This window comes from Pleurodeles waltl, chromosome 5 (genome assembly GCF_031143425.1).
Source record: "Pleurodeles waltl isolate 20211129_DDA chromosome 5, aPleWal1.hap1.20221129, whole genome shotgun sequence".
Taxonomy (NCBI): domain Eukaryota; kingdom Metazoa; phylum Chordata; class Amphibia; order Caudata; family Salamandridae; genus Pleurodeles; species Pleurodeles waltl.
The window spans coordinates 1771198044-1771217080 of NC_090444.1; the positions used below are offsets into that span (position 1 = coordinate 1771198044).

The 19037-nt window shown below is 44.2% G+C and overlaps 1 protein-coding gene across 5 annotated transcripts in view; it reads right to left on the reverse strand.

The window, feature by feature from the left end:
- TOGARAM2 (TOG array regulator of axonemal microtubules 2) overlaps positions 1-19037 on the reverse strand; it is a 447421-nt gene that overhangs the window by 53425 nt on the left and 374959 nt on the right. For all 5 annotated transcript variants that reach the window (XM_069236205.1, XM_069236204.1, XM_069236208.1 and 2 more), the window contains 2 exons: positions 18241-18399; positions 15391-15508 (listed from right to left, as the gene is read on the reverse strand). In XM_069236205.1, coding sequence (XP_069092306.1) covers positions 15391-15508; positions 18241-18399 — 277 coding nt within the window. The remainder of the gene's footprint in view (positions 1-15390; positions 15509-18240; positions 18400-19037) is intronic.

The window sequence follows — 19037 nt, forward strand, 5'->3', positions numbered from 1 at the left end:
AAAACATGAAATCCCTAATGGATTTAGATTTATCACCTCTCAATTTGTGTATTTTCATCAATTAAAAATTTCTAATGAAGATAACCAAATCAATTCTGGCTTGCACATAATCAAAACTGGTAGCTTCACAAAATAATAAACCTAATGACAAATTTATTTCGTCCTCCATATCTAATTCTACTGTTGATAAAATGATTACTGATTTATTGTCTGTAGTAACAGCTCCAAGTCATTTTCTCTTGTCCTTCTATAGGTCCTTCTTTTACCCCCTCGTCTCTTCTTCCTCTGTCTCTTACTTTTGATTTGCCCCTGCCTCTCCATGGTCTGTGATTGGTTCTCTGATCGCTCCTTAAAAAATCAAACTCTTCTTGCAGAGAAGTATGTGATTTCACTCTGGTCGTTTCATCCACATCTGTATCAGAACTCTCACTCATTGTAATGTTGCTCTCTCCCACTTTAGTATATTCCTGCACTGTACTCATTCTTTGTCTTCTCCAATAGTCACATTTCCTGGTAAATGTATAGATTTGACCTGTCTCATAATCAGTCTTATCCCTAATAAAGTTGCGTGATTTTTTCTGAATAATATCTTCTTCCATAGTGCGTAGTCTATCCTCCATAGCTTGATTCAAAGTCTCCACCATTCTTTTATCTGTTAACAATGCAATTTTTTGATTTAATATCTCAATTTGTTCCAGTGCTGTATCTCTGTCCTTTTTAGCATATTTCAATAATATTTTCTCATTTCCATTGAACTTTTAGCATTCTGAGATGCCCATTCTTGCATGTATTAAAGAGTGATCCTGTGATAGGAAGGGCAATACCCAATAAACCCCTAATAACATGTAGGAGAAGTAAAACTATGCGAGATACATTGGTAAAAAGTGATATAAGAATTGATGATATGAAAGAGGGATAGTTGACAAAACAAGATGGTTTTTTGAAGTGTCCTAAATGCAAAGCATGTAAAAATGGTGAAAACATGAAATCCCTAATGGCAGGACAAAGGGTATTACATAGAGTTAAAGGTCATTACACTTGTAAAAGTGTTTACGTTGTATACGTTTTAATATGTAGCTGCCCTAAGATGTATGTTGGAAGTACCAAATTGCAAGCGTATAAACACATTTTGCAACATTTAAGAGCTATACAGAACAAGGATGATACATATCCTGTTGCACGTCACATGCAGCAGAAACACAAAGGAAATATTAATGAAATTAAATACAGTATCATAGACGGTATTTCGAAGGACATTATAGGTGGCAACAGAGAATTGAAATTAAGAATTTTAGAGTCAAGATATATGATTAAGTTAGATACTAAGGAACCAAATGGATTAAACGTGAATGAAGAACTATCAATACATACACAATAACACTATTGGCACATATTTTGTATTGATGTCAGTGGCCACCGGCAGCTTTAGGAGGGAGGAGGGCGGCCGGAAGCGCACACACACACACACACTCATTCTTTCACACACAGACATGCACGCACGCACATCCACAACAACACTCATAACATTCAAACATGCACGCACGCACCAAACATTCATTTTAAAAGTTCACACACACACTCATTCTTTCACACACGCAAGCACATCCATTAACGCTCCTAACATTCAAACATGCAGGCACGCATCAAAAATTCATTTTAAAAGATCACACAAACTCATTATTTCACACACGCAAGCACATCCATTAACACTCCTAACATTCAAGCATGCACGCACGCACCAAACATTCATTTTAAAACATCACACACACACTTACCTTCAGCCTCGAGGTCCCAGGATTGTTGGAACTGCTGCCTTCCCTCATTGGCTGACCTTAGGTCAGCCAATGAGGGAAGGCAGCAGTCCCAACCTCGTCACAGAGTGGGATGGGGTCAGTGATACTGCTGACCCCACCCCACTCTGTGACGAAGTGTCACTGATTGACACTCACCCTGGGCGCTTCAGGGCTTAAACCTGAAGCGCCCAAGTCGAAGTCAATGGGTGACGCTTTCCTCGTCCCCCAGGGGAGGGCCTTGAGGCACCTTTGCTGAGCTGAGGAGGTCACGCTTACAGGAGCTGTTACCTCCTCAGCCAAGCAAAGTTCAGCTCAGGCAGCCAGGAGTCTGCGCAAATCGTGCATGTCTCATTCCTGGCTGTCTGAGCTGAAAATGAAGAGTGTCTGTCAGGCTGGCCTTTGTTCAGCCTGACAGACACTCTTCATAAAGGGCAAAAGGTGGGGGGGCATGGCCCCTCCGCCCTAAAGGACGGGCCACACCTGATTGATGTCTAAGGAATAAACTGGTTGAATAGATTTATGTAGGCATTTGTATGAAAATGTTGGAGTATTTGGATAATGAAAGTGAATTGCCAGGTTGGCTATTTTATATGGAATATTATATTCTTGATTATGTGTAAGATATAATTGATCTATCACATTTAAAATGTTAATTCATCGAAGAATTAATCTATTCACCCAGGTGTTCAGATAATTACATTTATTAGTACTTTCATGTGGAAGTTTATGTTTTGGTTTGTCACAACTTTATCATATTGTATTTCATTTTACTTTATTTTATTTTACTCAATCGTATTTGTATATATTTTTTCCAAATATCATGGATAATTTTGCACAACATTTTTTTTTTTGTGTGTACAGCAATAATGGTCTAAAATTTATCAATCTGCTTTCAATTAAATGGCTATAATGTTTTTGGTCATCATAGTTTGAAATGTCAAACATGAATTGCCATAAGTACATATATTATGAATTATGTATTGTAGAAACCGAAAGTGCAAAGATGGCGATCGTACCATTTTTTTGTTTAACCTATTGATATCGTTAGGGTGAGTTTGACTGAAATGTTAAAAAATATTTGTGTAAATTAATATAAATATATAATTGATTGTTAATCATTTGTTATACAGTGAATAATTCAGTAACATAATCATGTTGACAAATATTATTTCTGTTTGACAAGAGATCCATATGACGTGCATGGTTACGAGGTATAAATAGACATTTCAAAATGGCGACCGCCAGGTTGACTAAGGCGGAAAACGCCGAAACGTGCTCTGTTGCGAGCCAATAAACTATATTTCGGTATACTTGGAGTGCTGTTTCCTTTGTGAGGATCTTGGGGGCAAGTGATAACTATAGACGCAGTGGCGCGCGTAACTCTCGGCACCCCCGGCCGTCTGGCGCAGAAGAGCATGCCGCATCAAGTGTATATATATATATATATATATATATATATATATATATATATCTCAATCAAACAAAGTTCCTTCGTGTTTTCCCCTTCAGAAGAAAGCTCACACTCCAGAAAACTGCTTCATCAGAGCACATTTGGTTAGGGAGATTTGGTTATTTTCAACTTCACTATAATTTTTGCGCAATCTTTTTTATTATGCCAGCCAGATTTGGTCACCTGTTGATTGCCTACTCGATGTAATACGACAGTTATGCCACTTGGCGGGACTATGAATGTAGGTTTTCTTAGTGGAACCTTTTGGGCAAAAGAGATTATGAAAAACTCGATTAGCAGTATTTTCCGCAAATGCAAAGTTGTTTTCTCTTATAATTGTTAAAAGATTTATGTGTCAATAATTCTATTGCAGTCTAATACTAATAATATGTTATTATGATGTTTGTTTTGAGGACAACGAAATTACGTTTTTTAATGGATTTCTTTTATGTTTATGGTTTAGAGCTGGTGCTATGTCTTCAAATGTGGCAATATGTTCTTCAACCATATGCGCTCTGACGAAGACCGAGTTGTTCGATACGCGTGAGCATTTTTTAATAAACATCTTTAAGTAAAGCAGCTTTCTGGAGTGCGGCCTTTCTTCTGGAGTGGAAAAACGAAGGAACTTTGATTTATAGCGGGTCCTGCTTGCCCAGCACCGGCTCGTTGGTGGTAGATATCGGCAAATGCAGGGACAAGTGTTTTATATTATATGGAAAATGACACTTACCCAGTGTACATCTGTTCGTGGCATGAGACGCTGCAGATTCACATGCTGTGCATTATCCTGCCATCTAGTGTTGGGCTCGGAGTGTTACAAGTTGTTTTTCTTCGAAGAAGTCTTTTCGAGTCACGAGACCGAGGGACTCCTCCCTTTCGGCTCCATTGCGCATGGGTGTCGACTCCATCTTAGATTGTTTTCCCCGCAGAGGGTGAGGTAGGAGTTGTGTATATAGTAAAAGTGTCCATGCAATGGAGTGAGTATGTATGTACATAATGTGTATAAAAAAAAGTATATATTTACAAATTTACAAATGTACAAGTTTCATCAACTTATAACGGCTACAGGCTCCCGGGGAGGCGGGAGGGCGCATGTGAATCTGCAGCGTCTCATGCCACAAACAGATGTACACTGGGTAAGTGACATCTTCCGTTCGATGGCATGTGTAGCTGCAGATACACATGCTGTGCATAGACTAGTAAGCAGTTATCTCCCCAAAAGCAGTGGCTTAGCCTGTAGGAGTTGAAGTTGTTTGAAATGTTCGTAATAAAGCCTGTCCTACTGTGGCTTGTTGTGTTGTTAACACATCAACACAGTAATGTTTTGTGAATGTATGAGGCGTAGACCATGTGGCTGCCTTACAGATTTCTGTCATAGGTATATTTCCTAGAAAGGCCATTGTGGCGCCTTTCTTTCTAGTGGAGTGCGCCTTTGGCGTAATAGGCAAATCTCTTTTTGCTTTAATATAGCAGGTCTGAATACATTTCACTATCCATCTGGCAATGCCTTGTTTGGATATTGGATTTCCTGCATGAGGTTTTTGGAAGGCTACAAACAATTGTTTTGTCTTGCAAAATAGTTTTGTTCTATCAATGTAATACATTAGAGCTCTTTTGATGTCTAATGTATGTAAGGCTCTTTCGGCTACTGAGTCTGGTTGTGGAAAAAAGACCGGGAGTTTCACTATTTGGTTTAGGTGGAACGGTGATATAACTTTTGGTAAGAACTTTGGATTTGTACAGAGAACCACTTTATGTTCATGTATTTGTATAAAGGGTTGTTCTTGTATAGTGAATGCTTGTATTTCGCTTACTCTTCTAAGAGATGTGATAGCTATTAGGAAGGCTACTTTCCAGGTTAAGTATTGCATGTCACAAGAGTGCATGGGTTCAAATGGTGTACCCATGAGTCGTGTTAATACAATATTGAGGTTCCACGAGGGAACTGGTGGTGTTCTTGGGGGTATGATTCTTTTTAAACCCTCCATAAATGCTTCGATGACTGGGATTCTAAAGAGTGATGTTGAATGTGTAATCTGCAGATAGGCAGATGTTGCTGTGAGATGTATTTTGATAGAAGAAAATGCTAGATTTGATTTTTGTAAGTGTAATAAATAGCTTACAATGTTTTTTGCAGAAGCATGTAGTGGTTGAATTTGATTATTATGGCAGTAATAAACAAATATTTTCCATTTGTTTGCGTAACAATGTTTTGTAGTAGGTTTCCTAGCTTGCTTAATGACCTCCATACATTCTTGTGTAAGGTCTAAATGTCCAAACTCTAGGACTTCAGGAGCCAGATTGCTAGATTGAGCGATGCTGGATTCGGATGTCTGATCTGTTGCTTGTGTTGAGTTAACAGATCTAGTCTGTTTGGTAGTTTGATATGAGGTACTACTGACAGGTCTAGTAGTGTTGTGTACCATGGTTGGCGAGCCCAGGTTGGTGCTATCAGTATTAGTTTGAGTCTGTTTTGACTCAATTTGTTTACAAGATAAGGAAGGAGTGGGAGAGGGGGAAAAGCGTAGGCAAATACCCCTGACCAACTCATCCATAACGCATTGCCCTTGGACTGAGGGTGTGGATACCTGGACGCAAAGTTTTGGCATTTTGTGTTTTCTTTTGTTGCAAATAGGTCTATTTCAGGTATTCCCCAGTGTTGAAAGTAAGTTTGTAGTATCTGGGGATGAATTTCCCATTTGTGTGTTTGTTGGTGCTCTCGACTGAGATTGTCGGCTAACTGGTTTTGAATCCCTGGGATGTACTGTGCTATTAGGCGAATGTGATTGTGAATCGCCCAATGCCAAATCTTTTGTGCTAAGAGACACAGTTGTGATGAGTGTGTCCCTCCCTGTTTGTTTAGGTAATACATTGTTGTCATGTTGTCTGTTTTGACAAGAATGTGTTTGTGGGCTATTAGCGGTTGAAATGCTTTCAATGCTAGAAACACTGCTAACAGCTCTAGATGATTTATATGCAGTTGCCTTTGTTGAACGTCCCATTGTCCCTGTATACTGTGCTGGTTGAGGTGTGCTCCCCACCCTATCATGGAAGCATCTGTCGTGATCACGTATTGAGGCACTGGGTCTTCCAATGGCCGCCCTTGGTTTAAATTTATAGGATTCCACCATTGAAGCGAGGAGTGTGTTTGGCGGTCTATCAACACTAGATCTTGAAGTTCACCATGTGCTTGTGTCCATTGTGTTGCTAGACATTGTTGTAAGGGACGCATGTGTAGTCTTGCGTTTGGGACAATGGCTATGCATGAAGACATCATGCCTAGGAGTTTCATCACAAACCTCACTTGATAGTGTTGGTTTGGGTGCATGTTTAGTATTACATTTTGGAAGGCTTGTACCCTTTGTGGACTTGGAGTGGCAATCCCTTTTTCTGTGTTGATTGTTGCTCCTAAGTACTGTTGTATTTGACACGGTTGTAGATGTGATTTTTGGTAGTTTATAGAGAACCCTAGTTTGTGAAGGGTTTCTATAACGTATTTTGTGTGTAGAAGACACTGTTGCTGAGTGCTGGTTTTTATTAACCAATCGTCTAAGTAAGGGAATACGTGCATGTGCTGCCTCCTGATGTTAGCAGCTACTACCGCAAGGCATTTTGTGAATACTCTTGGGGCTGTTGTTATGCCGAACGGTAAGACTTTGAATTGGTAATGCACGCCTTGGATTACAAACCTTAAGTATTTCCTGTGGGAAGGATGTATGGGTATGTGGAAATAAGCATCCTTGAGATCTAATGTTGACATGTAGTCCTGTTGTTTGAGTAAGGGGATCACGTCTTGAAGTGTCACCATGTGAAAGTGATCTGATTTGATGTAAAGATTTAGGGGGTCATTCCGACCCCGGCGGTAACCGCCCGAACACCGCCCCGCGGTCAGATGACCGCGGGGGACATTCCGACTTTCCCGCTGGGCCGGCGGGCAATCTGCAAAAGATCGCCCGCCGGCCCAGCGGGAAAGCCCCAGCAAAGATGAAGCCGGCTCCGAATGGAGCCGGCGGATTTACTGCGGTGCGACGGGTGCAGTGGCACCCGTCGCGATTTTCAGTGTCTGCCAAGCAGACACTGAAAATCTTTATGGGGCCCTGTTAGGGGGCCCCATGACACCCGTTCCCGCCAGCCTCTTCCTGGCGGTTTAGGCTGGCAGGAAGGGGGTCGGAATCCCCATGGCGGCGCTGCAAGGAGGATTCCTTTGGCCAGGGGAAAACCGGCGGGAAACCGCCGGTTCCCCTTTTCTGACCGCGGCTTTACCGCCGTGGTCAGAATTGGCCAGGAAGCACCGCCAGCCTGTTGGCGGTGCTTCCACGGTCCCCGGCCCTGGCGGTCATGGACCGCCAGGGTCGGAATGACCCCCTTAGTGTTCTGAGGTCTAATATGGGTCTCAGTGTTTTGTCCTTTTTTGGAATTAGGAAATACAGGGAGTAAACACCTGTTCCTTTTTGATGGTTGGGTACTAGTTCTATTGCTTGTTTTTGTAACAATGCTTGGACTTCTAGTTGTAACAGATCTAAGTGTTGTTTGGACATGTGGTGTGCTCTTGGAGGCACATCTGGTGGCAAATGTAGGAATTCTATGCAATAACCATGTTGGATAATGGTTAGAACCCACGCGTCCGTAGTTCCCAATTGTGGTAATAATCTGTGAGTCTCCCCCCCACTGGTGTTGTGTGGTGGGGTTTGTGACGTTGAAGTCACTGCTTTGTTTGTGTGGTTTTTGGGCTCTGGAATTTCCCTCTTGTTTTAGGGAACTGTCCACCCCTATATTGTCCTCGAAAACCTCCTCTCTGATATTGGCCCTGATATGTGGGTCTGACTTGTGAGGTGGAAGGCTCTGTGGTCTGGGCCCGAAACCCCCCTCTAAAGTGGGTCTTCCTAAAAGTGCCTCTGCTCTGTGGGGAGTAGAGCGCGCCCATGGCTTTGGCCGTGTCAGTGTCCTTTTTCAGTTTGTCTATCGCTGTATCCACTTCCGGCCCAAATAGTTGTTGTTCATTGAATGGCATATTTAGCATTGCTTGTTGAATTTTGGGCTTGAATCCGGAGGTTCGTAGCCATGCGTGTCTCCGAATGGTTACCGCCGTGTTTATTGTTCTGGCCGCTGTGTCTGCTGAGTCCATGGCCGATCTTATTTGGTTGTTGGAGATACTTTGGCCCTCCTCGACAACCTGTTGGGCACGTTTCTGGAACTCTTTGGGAAGGTGTCGGATGAGATGTTGCATTTCATCCCAATGTGCCCTGTCGTATCTTGCTAGAAGTGCCTGTGAATTGGCAATTCGCCATTGGTTGGCTGCCTGTGCTGCCACCCTTTTGCCTGCAGCATCGAATTTCCGACTTTCTTTGTCGGCGGTGGTGCGTCTCCAGAAGTTTGAGAGTTCGCCCTTTTTCGGGCTGCTCCTACCACCACTGAGTCTGGAGTTAACTGTTGTGTGATGTACACCGGGTCAGTAGGAGGAGGTTTATATTTCTTCTCCACCCTAGGCGTGATAGCTCTGCCTTTGACTGGGTCTTGAAACACCTGTTTAGCGTGTTTTAACATGCCTGGCAGCATTGGCAAGCTTTGGTATTGGCTGTGCGTAGATGACAAGGTGTTGAACAAGAAGTCATCTTCTATGGGCTCTGCATGCAATGCTACATTATGAAATGTAGCTGCCCTGGAAACCACTTGCATGTAAGCAGTACTGTCTTCAGGTGGTGAAGGTCTTGCCGGGTAACAATCGGGACTATTGTCAGAGACCGGTGCATCATACAAATCCCATGCATCCGGGTCATCTTGACTCATCCCTGTGTGCGTTGGTGACTACATCATTGGGGGTGTTGCTACCAGAGACATATGTGGCAAATGTCTTGGTGATTGTTGTGGCGAAACCTGTGGTGGAGTTTTGTCTTTTGCCACTTTTGCCTTAGGCTGCATTTCCACCTCTTGAAATGCGAGCTTCCGCTTCATCTTGATTGGAGGAAGAGTTCTAATTTTCCCCATGTCCTTTTGGATATGGAGCCTTCTTTGGGTATGGTCCGGTTCTTCCATGCCCAACTCTTGTTCGAATCGATGGCCTTGTAATTGTGTGGAAAGGCCTTGTTCTTCTGTATAGGAGCTTTGTTTCGGCTCCGACGAAGAATGTTTTGGTATCGAAATTTTCTCGACAGTCTTTTTCGGCTCCGAGGAAACCTTTTTGACTTGAGATTTACCGAGCTCTCGGTGCCGAGTCCTTTCGGATCTGGAATCTCGAAGCTGAGTTTTTTCGGAGCCGGTATCTCGACCGGAGTCGGATGTCTTCGGCTGCTGGGAGGCCTTTTTTCGGTGCCGATGTTTGGTCACCGTGTTTTCAGGTAAAGCCATGGCCTGTTGGCGGTGGCATCCCCTCGGCCTTCAATATCTTCGACTGGGCTTTCGCCGGGGCTGGTTTACTCACAGTTTGCTGAGTCTTCGGCTGCTCACTCTCGGACTCGTCCGAGTCCGAATCTGGAATGGAGAATGTCTCCTCTTCCTCGACGTCGGTGTGTCCTGCTGGTGTCGACGCCATCTGGAGTCTTCAAGCTCTTCGATCCCGCAGTGTCTTCTTGGATCGAAATGCCCGACAGGCCTCGCAAGTATCCTCTTTGTGTTCGGGGGACAAACACAGATTACAGACCAAGTGTTGATCTGTATAAGGATACTTTGCGTGGCAGTTGGGGCAGAAGCGGAAGGGGGTCTGGTCCATGAGCGTTGAAGGTGGACACGGTCGGGCCGACTAGGCCCCGCCGAGGCGTGGAAACCCCGAAGGGCTGCCGGAATTTTTCTTTCTTCGGTGTCGATGTGCTAGCACTAACCCGGTACCGAGCGCAAACAATACCGTCGAATTTTCCGATGTATAACTATCTTTTCCGAACCGAAACACGGAGCGTAGAGGAACACGTCCGAACCCGATGGCGGAAAGAAAACAATCTAAGATGGAGTCGACGCCCATGCGCAATGGAGCCGAAAGGGAGGAGTCCCTCGGTCTCGTGACTCGAAAAGACTTCTTCGCAGAAAAACAACTTGTAACACTCCGAGCCCAAAGGTAGATGGCAGGATAATGCACAGCATGTGTATCTGCAGCTACACATGCCATCGAACATGTATATATATATATAGTAACACAACATTGAGGCCATGACAGAGACATAGGAGTGATAAATACAAAGTAGCAGAAGCATTAAAAAGCAGCATTGTTAAAGAACAACAAGCAATATTGTTTTTACATATGCAGCAACACTATGGTCTTTTAAACCATATACAAAATCGAGGATTTCATTTTTGTAGAGGTCACAATCTGAGTTTAAATCATTATTTGTGTTCCGAAATCTGTTGCTCAAAGAGGCAAAATGATACAAAGTGATGTGCATATAATCACATAGTTTGGGTAAGTGGGGAAGTCAGGATTTGTGCAGAGGTTTCACAGTCACAGTCCGCAATTCGGCTACTGGACAGTATGTACTACTCTCTCCTGTTAACACAAAAAACACACTCTGCGCTTACCTCTGTTTCACTCACTATATATCAGTATACTTGATTAAAACCAGTGTGCAAAACGCACATATCACGTTAGATCAATCTAACACCTGCTAAGAAGTCTTTCTAGAAACAAATTAGGGCAACTTGGTGTGATTCAATTTTGAGAGGGTTAAGAGCAAAAATATCAAATAATATTGTTTTTGCAATAGTGACCACATCAGTTAAGATTACATTAGTGATCACCAAAGTATTTTAGGCTGGGTCAGTTGTAATGTCAAAAAAGTGTCCTTAATAGAACATGCCGCTGAATGAGTGATGAAATACAAGCCAGCGTTTGCCAGTGCACTACGGACTCAAGTAAATAACATCAGCAATAAATCTCCCTAATTGAGCATGAATTACCATTCTAGTCTTTAATGTTCGTGATGTAGACGGCACGGAGTTTCACAGAGAAACAGAAGTTTTGTTCCCGGGCTCTCAGTTAAAGGGCAGGAATGCTAAATGCTGGTGAATGAAGATGGACTGACCGCGGAATGAGGGCTACAACTGAACAAAGCCCAAAGTAAGCCATCAGCTAACCTGAGCAAAAGAACACAACAGCACTCCAGACAGGCACGGCTTTAGGGCGGTGCGAACAGTGCAGCCGTATCGGGTGCTGACCTGGATTGGGGGGCGCTGACCTCCGGGGGGCGCTGTGTTTAGCAATAACTTAGTATACTTGTCATTTAAAAGCACCTGCTGAAAAGTTTCTTGTGCGTCCAGCCTTCAGAAAGCAATTCAAAATGTCAAGGTAACTCTTGTGATTAATGTTCTTACTAGGGAGAGAGATGGAAGTTTTGCCTAGCAGCAGCTTTGACTCACCATAAAGTAGCGTAGAGTGTTAATATGCCTGCTGCAAAGAACAAAATTATATTTTATGTGGATAGCTGGATGGATTAGTAAAACCAGCCTTTACAAGTGATATAAAACAAATGAAAGGGGGGCTATGAAGAGATGAGGAGCACTTTTGCCAGGTGGTAGTGAGGGAATCCGAGGAGGTGGTCATGGGATGGGGGGCGCCAAAACAGACTGTCGCACAGGGCACCACCAGTGCTAAAGACGGCCCTGAGTGAAGCAGCAGTTTAGAAATAACAAGAAAACATGTAGGCAACAGTCCTACAGATGTGTCTTTTTAACAACTCAACAGACAACCTATGCAGATAGGCTGGACAGGTGAGATTAGCCCTCTAGTTCATACTGCAATTATCTGATTGTGAAACTGTCCTGCACATGGGTTTGTTTTTAAAAGCTGCAGTGAAGGCGCGTAACAGTTGGGGCTTTGTGCATACGTCTCAGACAGCCTGAACACAGGGAGGGTGGAGGTGTCACAGAGGTGCATCTACATATTGTAAAGCCTTCCTGGGCTGAGAGAAGGGAGAGGCGGGGCACACCTGCATTTGTAAAGGCTGTGCCCTGGCCTCACACAATAGGGTCGTTTACCCCCCCACTGATGTTTGGAGCCTGTGCTGGAGGAGAGAATGGGCACTCCCAGAACCAGTTGTAACTGGTTGGAACCCCCTCTCTCCCCATTGTAAAACACACTGTAAACCTAGTATAAGTACAGGGGAATTTTCCCCACAATTTGAACATTCTTGGGACTTGAAACTGGACACAGGACGATGACGAATGGACTCACCAGGAAACCACCTTGGACTGCTGCTACTGTGCTGACCTATGACCTCCCTGGTCACTAGGAGGAACTGCCACCATCTGCATCCTTGTGCTGGCCTGTAGTTGGGCCCACCAGCCTTGTGCCCCTCTTGGCTTCCACTGTTCCCAGCGGCAGGGTGCCGTGGCCCCTTACCCCTGTAATTATTTAGAGCACGGAGAGTGCTCCAGCGTAGTGGGATTTTGCGTGAAAGCACTCTGGAGAGTGCCTTACTTCATGATTGGCCCCTAGCGCTTTCAAAAGCGCTTCTTGCTATTACCAAAAGCACCACTGCACCCCCGGGATCTCTATTGTGTCCCCCGCGCTGCTTTGAGCACTCTCTGTGGCTGGAAAAATATCACTGCTGCATCCCGGGCTTATCGTGGAGCCCCTCGCGCTTGGTGAATCGCTCTGCGTGAGGCCCGAGTTCACCGCCGCAGCCCGGGGATAATTTCACTGTTGGGAGCGTGCACCGCTCCACCTTGTGGCCCCAGGGCACCCAAAGAAAGGAACAGAGGAGCGCGCTCCAGCCGTGCCCCCGGGCGATGTGCACTTTTTGATGCACCCCGGGGGCACCTGCAGGCATCATCCTCGGTGCCTGCCACACGCAACAGCCCAGGTCGGGCTGGAAAGCGGCTCGCGCACAGTGCGGCCGCGTGGGGAAGCAGGAGGGAAGCCTCATCGGAGGCCCCTGCTTCCTCCCTCATTCCCGGCAGCCATGCTTCCTCCCTCATTCCCGGCAGCCGCACCGAGGACGAGGGCGGCTGCCCACTACTCCGCAGGACACGGGGCGGGAAGGGAGTTCCCTTCCCCCCGGTCACTGCCCTAGGGGCGCGATCGTCCCAGCTACTTAATTCTTTGTGACTTTTAGGCCACTTTGGGAGAGGGCCATTAGAGGCCCGGGGGGGGGGCCACAAAGATCGCGGGTCCCAGGATGGGCCCGTTTCAACACCACAGAGAGGGCGCTGTCCCCCCTCTCCCCAGGAGCACCGTGTGGCCCTCGTTTCACACATAGGAGTGCCGGGGGTCCCCATACTCATCTTCTAAGCACTAGGAGTGCCTTTTTCTCCATAAAACCAGGTACTTTTAGGAATATATTGTCTCTGCAAGCTTAGTATGGACCTTGTTTTTTTTTATATGTTTCCTACCTGCTTTTATGATGCAACATATGTGTACTAATGTTCCTTTTATGGGCATGATAAACAGATATGTATTTTTATGACTTGTGATATGTTCTCTAATGTTCCTTTTAGGGGTATTTATGAGGTATTCTTGACTAGTGCAAAGATTCCTTACTGTAATTCCTGAGTATTGCTTGTGTTGCAGAATCCTGAGTACTTACGTGTTCTAATGTGACAACTGCGTATTCCTGCAGAGTATTAGTAACTTGTGTAACGTTCTGACAACTGCTAAGGTAGCAGGGTATTACTAACGTGTAATGTTGGTCTAATTATGTTTTGTGCAATACAGTTTATTTTTATATAGCTCAGTGTTGTGTTTACTTTATGGTGTACATTTTTCGTCATGTGTGTTGTGTGTGTTGTGCAAACGCTTTACACATTGCCTCCGGGTTAGGCCTGACTGCTCGTGCCAAGCTACCAAGGAGGTGAGCAGGGGTTATCTTGGACGTGTAACTCTTTTGCCCTGACTAAAGTGGGTAGGTTCTGCCTGGCTGAGGTGCATACCCTAGCTAACCAGAAACCCCATTTCTCACCATGCTTACTTAAATCGTTGGGTGATTTTGGATGTTATTTTTCGCTCATAAGGGTTTTGGAGCTGATGGCTTGCTCACTTCTCAGTGTACGGTCCTTATTGCTTTTACCTACTGATGTTTTATTATGTATTATTGTACAGCCGTTGCATTCACTGAAACGTACATTGTTTTTATTGCACTTATATGTGTTTTAATAATCCTATTTTTAACAGCATTGTGTTTTTGCATATGTAACTTTTATGTTTTATGGATGTATGTTGCGTTTGAATAAAGTTTATGAAATCTGAAATCATTCTGGTACTAGTTCTAAGTATGTTTTCATATAAGCACATTGTCTCCAAACATCAGTTTACCAGTTTCTGAACACGGAAGAATTCTATCAAATACTTGCTTTTCATTATTGGTAAACATAAATAATTATTCCAAACAAAATCTTGGCATTTCTTCAGAAAATATTATTAATATACTAGTTTTCTCTTTAAATAAGGATGTTTGGTCCTTAAACGTCAGCCTGTCATTTATTTCAAGAACAACATGTTCAAATGCATAAGATGAACAGATTCTGCTTCGTATCACCCATATAATAGTATGATAGTATAATAGTATGATATGCCAGAGAAGGCCATCGGATACCCACTATATACAATTGCTGGCCACCATTGTATTAAGGGTTGATATCAAGCTGCCAAGAGCACCTACGGTATTTCAACAATGGCCACCAGTACAAAAAGCACATCAGATCTTCTATTCCAAAGAGGGCTGATGGTCTGATACACCTACATCGACACCCCTAACTCCATAGGGTCACTGGTGTAGAGTTTCCCTGGCAGACCATGCAGGGGCTCTGCCATCAGAAACATGACAGTCCATCAAACTTTAAAAAGAGCAGGCTGACCATCAGTTTGGCAGACAGGGTACTCCGCTAAGTTTGTGGCCATAATAACTATGTGGGATAATAGTTCAGATTTTTCTTACACTATTGTGTTTGTTCAATTTATTTCTCATGATTTCTGAGAAGCAGACACATTGTATTCCTAGAAACCATATTCGTAATTAAGAAACATCTAACTTGGAAGACCCGGTGAAACATTTTTCTCTTTCCAAGTATATGCATTAAATAATTAAATATAGCTCCAGTTGCTTCAACAGCTTTTAGGATGAGGTGCTGAAGGTTCTTCACCATTTGATACACATTGCACATGTGACACTGCCTCACTGAAGTGCTGTTTTGTAGCCCTTCAACTATGTTTTTGGAAACAATGCTTACTTTATTTTTAATGGTGGTCATAATTTCACGCAAGTCATGAGCACAGACTGACCGCTCCATGAGCCCGTCAAACCTTGGATGGGGCATCAGAACAGAAAGCATCTTCCGGCCATAATACCTAGAACAAGAAAGACAGGCAACACTAGGAGGCGTAGAAGAGGGACCAGGAACATACATTCAATAGTGTTAGAGGGAGTCAAAGGAGTAGCCACAAAACATATATTTCTACCTCTTGTTACCTGAATGTTATATTTTGAGAGTTGAGGGTCACTAGACTTGTGTAATCACCACTGCTAAACTTGGAGAATGCTTAAAATAAATCTTCATTTGTAATGTGTGCTCTAAAATTAAATTTACACTACTCACATAGATTAATCCACATGTTAGTGGTAAGGTGTGAAGGGAATAATACAAAGCAAGTGGGTATCACAATGGAGGGCGATATAAGTTACGGACAGTCCAACGACCTGAGAACATAAATTAGGACATCCACAGAGGGAATCTGCCGTGGCACCAGAGTTGTGGTGTTAAACACAAGGGAGAAGGAAGCAAAGCCTGCAACCCACCCATCTCAAGAATAAGAATATTGTAAGTGTTGGGAACATATTATAGAGTCTAAATCCCATAACTATTACTATTTATTTGTTTATTAGTGAATTGTGACCCAGAATGATTACTTCTGACAGGCACTCCCATCCTAGTACATTTCATTGTAAAGCAGTGGGCAACAGGAGCACAATCAAGTATTTAAAGATAGAGTTCAGCTATGGGTTGTTGTGTGGGGTTCTTTCAGGAGGAAGGGGTGCCAGAGAACTTTGCAGGACTCAAGCTCTTGATTGTTGGGTTCAGCACCAAGCCTTCCACCTTCTGGAACTGAACACCAGAGGCCCACTTACATGTTAGGTGCAGGGTCACAGGTTGCGTTTTTCACACATTTGTCTAGTTGTGCCTACTACAGACCAGGGCAGTGCACCTGATTGCACATACAATGTGCTGTCATCAGAGCAAGGGCGAATTCAGACAGTTTGCACCAGTGATGTTAACAGCACACTATTAAAAGACTGGGCTATGGTTTGAAACCGAGGCTCCATTTTTCACTGGAGCTGGACAGGCCTCTGTTTGAAGAGGGGAAAGGGTATCCCCAGCAGGTGGGTGCAGTGTATTACAGCACCTGCCTCCAGGTTTATACCTGGGTTTGGTCCCTGTGACCCTTATGCACCTCCCAATAGCTTCTTCGTTTCTATGCCATAGTCACATGGGCACAAAGGCAAAATACTTCCTCATTTGCAGGAGGCCACACCCCCATTTAAATGAAGGAACGCCTCAGAGTGATTGCACCAGTGCAATATGTGCACCAGCACGATCCATATTATAGAAGACGTCACACAAGCAACAGCTACCTTTTATCATACCAAAGTAAATGGGGGTGCAAGAAGTGGGCACAAATGCCCATTGCACCACCTGAGCATGTTGTAATGCCATGTAAAATAAAGTGCAATTGACACCCAAGTAAATGGGATTCTAGATGCTAAGTTATATGAGCTGCAAATCAAGAATGCACACCTGCCAAAGGACTAGGAGGACTCGAAATGCCAAATTTTGAGTTCTTTAAGAAAGCTGGAGAAAGAGGGGGTAGTTTTTCAGCTTGATTGTAAGTTGGTTCCAAAGTTTGGCACCTAAAACTGCAAAAGAATGATCACCCTCTGATCAAAGGCAATATCTGGGAGGGAGGCGGTGATGAGACTTGGGACATCTTTGTAATACGGCCTCAGATATTTAACCTAGCTGACTTTATGTGAGGCTACTAACATTCTATGTCTCCAGGCAAGCTGAGCCGCCCCTCATGCTTAGGTGTAACTTCCATAATTACTCATGCATGGTCCTCTGAATGCAGGACAATCTGCTACTGCTCACATGCATGAAGCTAACTATGAAAAGTACATTCATTTATTTGACGGATCTGCTCCCTCCCATCTGTGACAGAGTAGTACCACTGTAAGTGATACGCATGAGGTAGTGATTTATTTAAAATGTTTATAGAAGCAAAAACATTTAGTGGTCTAGGTCCAAGAAACAAACAAAAAGAGGTGGGTGCTCAAGAGGCACATTCTTGGTAATGAGTGACCACCTGGTTTGTTTGTATGATTGTGCTGCTTCCTGCAAATCTAGCCAACCTAGAAGGTCAAAGGCAAGGCTACCGTCACGATGCGAAGTATCAGAGGGCAGAACAAAATAGAAAAATTAAAAGACTGTCACAATGCTATAATAATGTGCAAGTAAATACATTAAGAAATCAGAATGGAGCACACTTTTACATACTTACTGCCCACTTCATAAATAATGTCTGATCTACACAAGGGACAGGAAACGGAAATACACTATGGTGCTTCCCAGAGGTAGCCCAGTGCACACCTAATCCCAAAGACTGGGGACAAGCAGGAACCATATGAAGGACTAAGTGTGGGTACGTCTAGGGAGATCTTGGGAGTCCAGGCCAGTCGTGAAGGTGGCCGATTACACTAACATTTATCTTGCTTCCTTGGGCACAAATATCAGAAACAAAACCTCTCAGCAAACTCGATCGTAATGACAAATGAATAAATGTAGACTGACTCTCGAGTCCACAAGGAATCATTTTCAGGATCAAGGTAGCAACTATTTTTCTTAACTGGGTAAGTATTCACCAAGATGGCTCTGCAGAAATAGGCCAATTGGGGTTCACATGGTGCAGGTAAAGTAAGTAGAATGTAGTAACACACAAAGGGCCAGATGTAGCAAAGGTTTTTACCCATTCTATGTCTATGGGAAAAAGTGTTCGTACATATGGCCCAAAGTGACCAGTAGCACTACCTGGTGTCCTGGTGCGCATCTTGTGCAAGCTTCACTATCGTGCGCAGAAGCATGTCTGTACCATCCTTGCTGCCTGAAAGAAGTCGCTCAGCCCCCAGCAGTTCCACCACACTCAGCAGGTGTTCCCCAGAGCATTTTCGAACTGAGCTGTTGCGATGGCTGTGAAAAGAAATCAAAGGAAGTCCGCTTAGTGAGCCCTACATACACTGAGATGGTCACACATGTCATGCATTCTGTAAGTTCAAAAGAGGTTTTCTAAGCATATCACAGTACTATGAAAAAGCCAGGCCAATCATCCAGTCTGGGCCTCATTAAGAAAGTGGAGGTCCGAGGACCGCCACACTCGCGTTGACGGTCGGACTGCCGCACTCCGGGCAGTCTGACTGCCCAATTACAATCCTGGAGAGCGGACCCACTATGGGACTGCCGTCCCTGCTAGGAACATGGTTTCCGATGTGGTGACAGCAGTCTATGTTCTACTCAGCCGGGGCGATGCTGAACTCAGTGCTGCCTGGCTGATAACAACTTCCCTCACCGCCAGCCTTTCCATGGCGGTTTCATTGGTATGGAAAGGCTGGCAGGAAGGGTGTGCTGGGGCCCCCCTGCTGAGCATCATCAGAATGCGCACTGTCTGCTCTGCAGACAGTGCGCATTCCAAGGGTGCTGGCCGACCCCCTCTGTGATACTAGATAGCACTTGGCTCCTTTAAGGGGGGGGCAAGTGTTATCTCGTAGAACTGTAACCACCGGTCTGACTAACAGTCTTTCTTCGCTCTCTTTCTTGCCACCTTTCAGCCT